Source organism: Cebus imitator, unplaced genomic scaffold (assembly GCF_001604975.1).
Source record: "Cebus imitator isolate Cc_AM_T3 unplaced genomic scaffold, Cebus_imitator-1.0 Scaffold93, whole genome shotgun sequence".
In the NCBI taxonomy this organism is placed as follows: Eukaryota; Metazoa; Chordata; class Mammalia; order Primates; family Cebidae; genus Cebus; species Cebus imitator.
The window spans coordinates 5748688-5758237 of NW_016107408.1; the positions used below are offsets into that span (position 1 = coordinate 5748688).

The 9550-nt window shown below is 60.1% G+C and overlaps 1 protein-coding gene across 1 annotated transcript in view; it reads left to right on the forward strand.

Annotated features, from left to right (window-relative positions):
• The window catches only part of MYO15B (myosin XVB), a 38172-nt gene that overhangs the window by 19172 nt on the left and 9450 nt on the right, over positions 1-9550 (forward strand). Inside the window, exons 21-42 of the mRNA XM_037741045.1 lie at positions 1116-1209; positions 1812-1871; positions 2496-2553; positions 2757-2887; positions 3645-3740; positions 3840-4075; positions 4157-4335; positions 4535-4607; positions 5106-5267; positions 5475-5575; positions 5665-5741; positions 5850-5931; positions 6129-6227; positions 6392-6498; positions 6591-6767; positions 6951-7029; positions 7192-7320; positions 7397-7661; positions 7747-7834; positions 7958-8186; positions 8730-8842; positions 9019-9078. Of these exons, the coding sequence (XP_037596973.1) occupies positions 1116-1209; positions 1812-1871; positions 2496-2553; positions 2757-2887; positions 3645-3740; positions 3840-4075; positions 4157-4335; positions 4535-4607; positions 5106-5267; positions 5475-5575; positions 5665-5741; positions 5850-5931; positions 6129-6227; positions 6392-6498; positions 6591-6767; positions 6951-7029; positions 7192-7320; positions 7397-7661; positions 7747-7834; positions 7958-8186; positions 8730-8842; positions 9019-9078 (2695 nt within the window). The remainder of the gene's footprint in view (positions 1-1115; positions 1210-1811; positions 1872-2495; positions 2554-2756; positions 2888-3644; positions 3741-3839; positions 4076-4156; positions 4336-4534; positions 4608-5105; positions 5268-5474; positions 5576-5664; positions 5742-5849; positions 5932-6128; positions 6228-6391; positions 6499-6590; positions 6768-6950; positions 7030-7191; positions 7321-7396; positions 7662-7746; positions 7835-7957; positions 8187-8729; positions 8843-9018; positions 9079-9550) is intronic.

Below are 9550 nucleotides of genomic sequence, written 5' to 3' on the forward strand. Positions count from 1 at the left end.
GAGACGGGGTTTCACCATGTTGACCAGGATGGTCTCGATCTCTTGACCTCGTGATCCACCCGCCTCGGCCTCCCAAAGTGCTGGGATTACAGGCTTGAGCCACCGCGCCCGGCCAAGGATGGTCTCAATCTCTTGACCTTGTGATCTGCCTGCCTCGGCCTCCCAAAGTATTAGAATTACAGGCGTGAGCCACCACACCTGGCCCGATATTACTTTTTAATAAGTTTTGCTGCTTTTTCTGTGTGTTAACAAGACAGGGTCTCGCTTTGTCACCCAGGCTAAAGAGCAGTGACCCCAATCATAGCTCCTACCTCAGCCTCCCAAGTAGCTAGGACCACAAGGACACACTATCATGCCTGGCTAATTTAAAAAATCTTTTTTGTAGAGATGAGGTCTCACTGTGTTGCCCAGTCTGGTCTTGCACAGCTGGCCTCAAGCAGTTCTCCTTTTTCAGCCTCTTAGAGTGCTGGGATTACAGGCATGAGCTACCATGCCCAGCTAAGGGAAATGACTTTTTTTTTTTTTATCAGTGTGCACGCAGGAATGATTTGAACCCAGGTAATCCAGGCCCAGAGTCAGATCTTAGTCCCTCAGCCTAAACAGTCTCTCAATTTAGCAGTTTTTTTTTTTCTTTTTCTTTTCCTTTTTTTTTTTTTTTGAGATGGAGCCTTGCTCTGTCGCCTAGGCTGGAGTACAATGGTGAGATCTAGGCTCACTGCAACCTCTGCCTCCCGGATTCAAGAGATTCTCGTACCTCAGCCTCCTTAGGAGCTGGGATTACAGGTGCGTGCCACTTTGCCCAGCTAATTTTTGTATTTTTAGTAGAGACAGAGTTTTGCCATGTCGCCCAGGCTGGTCTTGAACTCCTGATCTCAAGTGATCCACCGCCTCGGCCTCGCAAAGTGCTGGGATCACAGGTGTGAGCCAACACAGCCGACCCTTGTTCTTCTTTTGAAGTGTCCTGTTCTTCCTCTGTTGTTTCTGTGAAGCATCCAGGGCTTCCCTGGTCCAGAATCAGTTTTTACATGAATGTCCAGGCTTAGGGGATTCCAGTGCCCGTCAGGAAGCAGAAGTTTGGACTCCTTATTTCAACCCCTCCCTCTCCCGGCCTCCAGGAAGCGGTGCCTCCGGCGGCGGGCAGCCCTGGGACAGCTAAACACCATCCTGCTGGTGGCCCAGCCCCTGCTCCAGAGGCGGCAGAGACTGCAGGTGCAGGAGCTTGGGGAGGGTAGAAGCCAGGCTGCCTGGGCTGGCCAAGCTGGCCAAATCCCAGCAGCATCTACCCTGTTGGCCCAGCCTCGAAAAGGCTGCGGTTTTAGAGACAGCGCTCCTTGATCTTGCCCCTTTTCCCTCTGGCCAGGGTAGACAGGGCCCCTGGGAGGTGCTGTCTTCCTCCATCCCTGCCCACTCTCCCCAGGGCCTGGCTCCTCCCTCTTGCCTGGGGTTCCCTTCCCTTTCAGACCTCCCCTGGGCCCCTTTCGCTCCCCTCTTTTACCTGATGACTCTGATCTTAGGTCCATACAGCGGCTCAAAGGTCAGCGCCCATGTGCTACCTCCTCTCTGGCCCCTCCCTGACTGGACTTTGTCCCCTGGGACCATTTCTTCCCTTCTTCCTGCCCTCTTCCCGGTGCCCTGGCAGATGGGCAGGGACGCCCACAGCACTGAGGCTGGTGGCCCCTCCTGATCTGTTCTCACTCCTTTACTTAGAACCTCCCAGGGGCAGGAGGGGACAGCTGAACTTCAGAGCTGGGGAGGTGCCCCCAGGTGACTCACATTGGAGGCATCAGCTCTTCCTACATCTCCTCCAGCAGCTTGGGCATTGGCGGGGCTGGCACAGCAGCAGAAGGGCCTCGGAGAGAGTGCCAAGCATGGTAGGTGGCCTGGAACATGGGGGTGCTACATGGGGCTATGATCCTGCAGGGACTGGCGTGGCTTAGGGGCTGCCAGGGTGCTGCTATGGGTCCTGTCCGTCAGGGCCATGCATTGCACCTCCTGAGAAGAGGACTGGGGTGCCCTTGGCTCTTGGTTTCTCTTGGAGGGTCCTTGGGGCTCTGTTGGTTTGAGTGTCCAGGGTCAGAATCCTTGGTCTTAGGCTGGGCATGGTGGCTCACCCTTATAATCCCAGCACTTTGAGGGCAAGATGGGAGGATTGCTTGAGCCCAAGAATTTGAGACAACCCTGGGCAACATGGTAAGACCCCATCTCTACAAAAAAACAATAAAAATTAGCTGGGCACAGTAGCACATGCCTGTAGTCTCAGCTACTCAGGAGGCTGAGGTGGGAGGATGGCATTAGCTTGAGCCTAGGAGGTCAAGGCTGCGGTGAGCCGTGATTGCACCACTGCACTCTAGCCTGGGTGACAAAGGGAGACCGTCTCAAAAAAATCCCTGGTCTTTGGAGGGGTTGTTTATAATCTTGGGGTTGAAGGGATGGGGAGGGACACTGGTCCCTAGCCCCCTCCTGTGGGTCTTGGGTAAATGGGTCCTCTCTGCCAGGAGCTGGGGCACTTGGAGATCCCGGCTGAGCTGGCCGTCATGCTGAGGATGGCAGAAGGTAAGCCTTGTTGGTGTCATCTTGTTAGGACCCCCTCTCCAGTCCCTTGACCATGGGGTGGGCCTATCCCCTGTGGCCCCTCCCTCTGATGCTCAGGTCCCTGTGGACAGGGACTGATGGCTTGTGCCGAGGGGCGGAGGTGGTCCCAGGGCCAGGTACCACACTTGGGTGTTTCTGGGCTGCCTCCCGGTGCTTGTTCCCAGGCCATCAAGACACCCTAGCTGGGAGCATCACCGAGTCCCTGCCCCCTGAAGTTCCCGCCCGGCCCAACCTGAGTCTCCCACCAGACATCGACCGGTTCCCTTTCTCCAGCTTCGTCTCCATTGCCTTTCAGGTGGGTGCCTGGGCCTAGGCTCTTCCCATTGGCCTCACTGTTCTGAGTTGGCACCTGCCTGGCAGAAGCTGTGTTTCCCCCCTCCCTCCCGTCTTTGGGGCTATGAATGATGCTGAATTGCTCTGAAAATAACCGTTGAATGTAAATGTCTCACCATAGAGTGTTGGTGATAACAATTGGTGTTATTGAATGAGGGAAGTTATTTAGATCCACAATGCCACGCCTTTATTGTACCAGCTTGGTGCCCTGCTTTTGAAGTCAGGTCTTTAAAGAGTTTGTTGACAAGGGAAACTGGCCAGGTTACAGCAGTAAATACAAATGCAGGATTCAAAACTGCACAGATAGGCTGGGCATGGTGGCTCACGCTTGTAATCCCAGAACTGTGGGAGGCCAAGGTGGGTGGATCACCTGAGGTCAAGAGTTTGAGATCTGCCTGGCCAACAGGTGAATCTCTGTTTCTACTAAAAATAAAAAAATTAGCCAGGCGTGGTGGCAGGTGCCTGTAATCCCAGCTACTCAGGAGACTAAGACAGAAGAATCACTTGAACCTGCCTGGGAGGTGGAGGCTGCAGTGAGCTGAGATTGTGCCACTGCATTCCATTCGGGGCAACAGAGCAAGACTCCGCCTCAGAAAAAAAAGAGCATTAAGATGCATTTCTGCCCAGTCCTCTGCCTCTCCCGAGGTGCCTGCTCCAGTGGAGCTCCCTGGCACTGTGTGACAGCTGGCCAGCGTGGACTGGGGCCTCCTTCCTTGCAGGAGCCGTCCCTGCCTATGCCAGGGCAGCCACTGTCCAAGCCCCTAACCCAGCTGGACGGAGAGAACCCTCAGCATGCCCTGGACATCAACAGAGTGGTGAGTGACACATTGGAGAACGGACAGGATGGGCCCTCGAAGGCATGGGACAGGTGCCTGGGAGCCTTGCACCTCCTGCCCTCACCTGACTGTTGGCAGATTCTACGGCTCCTGGGGGATGGATCCCTGGAATCCTGGCAGAGGCAGACCATGTGCACGTACCTGGTGCGGCAGGGGCAGCGCCGGCCAGGGCTGCGGAATGAGCTCTTCAGCCAGCTGGTGGCCCAGCTGTGGAAGAACCAGGACGAGCAGCAGAACCAGCGTGGCTGGGCCCTCATGGCTGTCCTGCTCAGTGCCTTTCCCCCACTGCCTGTCCTGCAGAAGCCTCTGCTCAAGTAAGGGGCCTGGGAGATGGGGACCTGGTGGGTGGGGCCACTGGATCTCCCGCCGCTACCGCCGCCTGTGCCGTCCTGCAGGTTTGTGTCCGACCAGGCCCCCAGGGGCATGGCGGCACTGTGCCAGCACAAGCTCCTGGGGGCCTTGGAGCAGTCGCAGCTGACCCCCGGGGCCACTCGGGCCCACCCCCCGACCCAGCTGGAGTGGCTGGCTGGATGGCGGCGGGGCCGCATGACACTGGACGTGTTTACCTTCAGTGGTGAGGGCTCCCAGGCCTGAAGTGGGGCCAGCCCACCCCCTGCCCTCCCTGGAACCCCCTCCTGCCGCCCTGTACTCAGTGACCCTGATCTCCCTCCCTCTGTCCTGCTTTTGAAGCTCTCACGGGGACAGCAGCCCCTTTGCATCAGGGTGGGCCCTGCTGTCCCTCACTCTTGCCCCCGCCCCCTGCACACCTGCAGAGGAGTGCTACTCAGCCGAGGTGGAGTCCTGGACCACCGGGGAGCAGCTGGCCGGGTGGATCCTGCAGAGCAGGTGTGGGCACCCAGGATGGGAAACAGTGTGGCCAGAGTGACCATTGCCCTGTACCCTCCTCCTCCTCCTCCTCCTCCTCCTCCTCTTCCAAGCCCAATCTCAGAGGCAGGGGCGGGGGCGGGGGCGGCGGGGAGGTGCCCTGGGGTGGGCAGAGGCCAGACTGCAGCTGGCGATGAGGACCAGGGAGCAGATTAGGAATGAGCGGCGTGGGAGCTCTCAAAGCCCAGATTCTAACTCAGTAGCTCAGAAAATAAATGCCCATGCTGGAGCCCTTGTGGAAACGGAGGGCCGTGAGGCGTGAAGGGGAGCAGGCCTGGCTGCTGAGCAAACCTGGGTCCCAGTCCAGGCAGTTCCAAGGCCACCCTCCCTTCCCCAGCCCCCTCCCCCTTGCCCCCAGGGGATCCTTGGGCAGGGGGTCCTTGCCCCGCCCTGGGATCCTTGTCCCTTCTGGATGGCTGCCTGCCTTGCTGACTGCCCCCCCTCCCGGCTCCCACCCAGAGGCCTGGAGGCACCTCCCCGGGGCTGGTCGGTGTCACTGCACTCCAGGGACGAATGGCAGGATTTGGCTGGCTGCGACTTCGTGCTGGACCTGATCAGCCAAACTGAGGACCTGGGGGACCCAGCTGGTCCCCGCAGCTACCCCATCGCTCCCCTCGGCTCGTAGGTGCCACCCAGCACCCATCTCCCTGGTCTGCTCCTGCAGGGAAACCCCACAGCCACCCTGTCATACCCAGGGGTTTATAGGAGCTGCTGCAGGCCCAGCCCTTCCACCCATGGGGTGACCCCCGCAGCAGCTTCTACCCCTTGGCCCAGCCTGGGTGCCCCCCAGCCTTGGCCACCCCCTTAGCTAGATCCCCTTTCCTACAGAACCGAGGCCATCCCCCCTGCCCCTGGCATCCGGGCCCCTGCACTGCCCCCAGCACCCCCTCCAGGTCCAGCCCCAACACTGCCCAGCAGGGGCCACACAGGTAAGGCTGGAGTGGGCACATGGAGGTTGGCAGAGCATGGGAAGCCCCACGCCCCAGGCCACAGCACCAATCCTCTTCCCGCCCCACAGGGGAAGCCCAGAGGTCGGGGAGCCTGGACAGCTTCCTGGACGACATCTTCCAGCCAGTGATCTCCCCTGGCCACAGCGTGAGTCCTGGGCAGCCCGCATAACTCTCCCCCACCTCCCGGGGTGCCTGCTGCCCCTTCCATTTTTCTCAGGGCTCTCACTCTGACCTGTGACCATTGTCCTTTCAGGATCTGGAACAAAGCCGGACTCTGAGCAGCCGCATGAAGGGAGGGGGCGCCATTGGGCCCACACAGCAGGGCTACCCCGTGGGTGAGTGCAGGGCTCATGCCTCACCCAGGGCCTCAGGGCCCAGCAGCATGGCAGGCATGGCCTGGGACTCCTCTGGCAGTGGCAACTGGTGCCCTGGCCAGCACCCCTGTGTCCGATGCTCTTCTCTGTGCCTGGGGCTGGAGGGAGGTGACACATAGGACTAGGCAGGGACTGATGGGGAGGGCGTGTTCCCACAGCGTACCCAGGAATGATTCAGATGCCTGGATACCAGCCAGGCATGGTGCCTGCACCCATGCCAATGATGCCAGCGATGGGCGCAGTCCCCGCCATGCCACGTAAGGATGGGCTGGGGGCACCAGGATCCCTTCTCAGGAGAGCAGCCACCAGCTTTGGAGCTGGAGGAGGGAGGGTCCTGCCAGGAGTCCAGAGTGCACAGTGGGCGGCAGGCATCAAGGCTCGCCATGATGCCCACTGCTCTGGCCGCCTGCCACCTTCACAGCCATGGTGGTGCCACCGCAGCCAGTGCAGCCACTGCTTCCCAGCCTGGACGTGGGGCAGCTGGCCATCCAGCAGCAGAACTTCATCAACCAGCAGGCGCTGATCCTGGTGAGTGCTGGCAGGGCCCTAGGGCTGCCTGGCGGAGAGCAGGTCTGCAGCTAGGGGACGATGCTCTGAACTAGCTGCTTCTCCTGCATCAGGCCCAGCAGATGACCCTGGAGCAGCAGACCCGGCGGCAGCAGCAGCAGCGGCAGGCTCAGGCCTCCGAGGCTGCATCCAAGGCCCCACCCTCAGCCATCATCTCCAAGCCCAAGAAGCCCCCCACACCTCCAGAGGAGTCACAGCATGCCCTGGAATCAGAGGGTGGCAGTCAAAGGGTGAGGAGGCAACCATGGTCTCAGGAAGGGGTGTGGGAGTGGAGGCTGCAGGGGTGGGGACATGGGCAGGGCGAGCAGGTGGACGCAGGGAAGAGGCTGCTGGCCTGGGCCTGGGGACCCAAGGGATGTGGTGAGTGTGGCACCCAGTCTGGCTGGGCTGCCACTCACTTCTGTTCCTGCCAGGAGACCTCCGAGGAGGCTGAAGACAGGCCCTGTCAGCCCAAGAGCTTTCAGCAGAAACGGAACTATTTCCAGAAGATGGGTGAGGGCGTGTGGGGTGGCAGGCCCACGCAGGAATGGGGCTAGTGCCCTGAGCCTGGGCCAGGGAGGGTGGGGTATTCTCTGTTCCCCAGAGTTGGTGTGGCCCATCCAGGAGCCCAGCTGGGCCAGCGTGGGTAACTTTGAAGGCATCTGACACTTGCAGGGCAGCCACAGATCACAGTGAGGACGATGAAGCCCCCAGTCAAGATCCAGATCCCCCACGGGGAGGAGCAGGAGGAAGCGGAGGAGGAGGAAGAGCAGGAGGAGCAAGAAGAGGACAGGAGCACAGGTTGTGGGGAGCTGGGCAGGGCCTGGGGCTCCTGTGGCTCTGCACAGCATTTAACCATCTTTCCTATTTTCCTGGTCAGCACCATCCACTCTTCCTCCTCCCTGCATCGTGAAGAAGCCACTGAAGCAAAGTGGGGCCAAAGCTGCAAAAGAGGCTGAAGCTGAGCCAGCCAAGGAGGCAGCAACCAAGGGCCGGAGCCAAGGGCCAGCCCAAGGCAGGGGGACTGTGGTGCGCAGCTCAGACCCCAAGCCCAAGCAGCCACAGCCCAGCAGGGAAATTGGCAACATCATCCGCATGTACCAGAGCCGCCCAGGCCCCGTGCCTGTGCCCGTGCAGCCATCCAGGTGCCCCTGGGGGAGGTAGCTGGGGCTGTCCCGCTCCTCAGGGAATTACTCTATGGACCTCCTGACCTCTTATTTCTCCTGCAAGGCCTCCCAAAGCTTTCCTGAAGAAAAGTGACCCCAAGGACGAGGCTCTGGCCAAGCTGGGTATCAATGGTGCCCACTTGTCCCCATTGGTGAGTACCCCAGCCCGTCCCCCCCAGGGTGTGTGCTGCTGCCCTGGGGGACGTGAGGCTCTCTGAGGCGAACTTGGCCTTGTGCTGTGACTCAGCCCATGCGCTTTCTCTGTTTCCCTGCAGATGCTGTCCCCCGGCCCAGGGAAGGGCCCCCCACCAGCTGTGGCTCCTCGACCCAAGGTCCCGCTACAGCCTGGGCCTTCAAGCTCCATCAAGGAAAAGCAGGGGCCCCTTCTGGACCTGTTTGGCCAGAACCTGCCCACTGCCCAGACACCCCCACCTCCACCAGCACCACCAGCACCACCACTGCTTCCACCCAAGGACCCAGAGACCCTTTCCGTGGGGCATCATTGTAAGGAACCACACTTCCCCTGTGCGGTGGGCTTCATGGGGGGCAGTGGCGGGGTTCACACAGCCTCTTGGTGCCCAGGGCTGAAGGCATTTCTGCATGGCTGAGGTCAGCTGCTTGGCCTTCCGGACTTTGGAGCCTTCTGTGGGTGGGGAGCCCCAGCTTCTGCATTCCCACCCAGGGCAGGGCCCGGCGCCTTTGGGGCTGTCATTGAGAGGCTGTCACACACAGGGTGTTGTCCTTGACACCTGACAGCTCTGCGAGAAAGTTAGTGGCATTGCACACAGGGTGTTGTCCCTGACAGCTCTGTGAGTAAGTCAGTGGCCCCAGCGGACGTAGTCATAGAGGGCCCACGAGTCTCAGGGATGCCAGGGAGTTTTCGGCCAGAAATGGAGGCGGAGATGGTACCAAGGAAAGGGTGGGGCAGCTGGAGGCTGGAGGAGCCAGGCCCTGGGAGGGCTCTTGGGGACGAAGGTCTTCCCTCCTGTGCCCCCATCTGGCTCTGCAGCCCCTCACTGAGGCCCCTCGCCCGCTCCTCTCTGCCAGGCTCAACACAGCCCATGGAGGACCAGGGGCTCTCCACCCAGCTCCTTGAGCCCTCTGGCAGCGTGTGCTTCTCCTACACTGGCACACCCTGGAAGCTGTTCCTACGAAAGGAGGTGGGCATGAGGCTGGGGCCTTGGCCTGGCCTCCTTGGGCTGGCAGAGAGGGGGCAGGCTGTGGGTGTTCCCACAGCTCACCATCTCAAGGCTGGTTTTCCAGGCCTGGGAGGGCAGAGGCTGGTTGGGCAGAGGCACCAGAGCCAATGATCGTGCCTCTTCTGTGCCTCCTCCAGGTATTCTACCCACGGGAGAACTTCAGCCATCCCTACTGCCTGCAGCTCCTCTGTGAGCAGGTGAGAACCGGGCCACCTGGCAGCCAGAGGCATCTGCAGAGATGGCATCCCTGGTGCCCTTTGCCTCATGCCTGGGCCAGGTTAACACCATGTGGGGCATGTTGGCAGGTAGCACTAGGGGGCACTTCTGCGTGCCCAGCCCTGCCCCATTGAATCTTCACAATATCCCTAAGAGGCAGGGACCATTGGCCGGTCACAGTGGCTCACATCTGTAATCCCAGCACTTTGAGATGCTGAGGTGGGTGAATCATGAGGTCAGGCGTTTGAGACCAGCCTGGCTAACACGGTGAAACTCTGTCTCTACTAAAAATACAAAAATTGGTCGTGCATGGTGGCACATGTCTGTAATCACAGCTACTTAGGAGCCTGAGGCAGGAGAATTGCTTGAACCCGGTGGCAGAGGTTGCAGTGAGCTGAGATCGTGCCACTGCACTCCAGCTTGGGTGACAGAGCAAGACTCCATTCAGAAAAA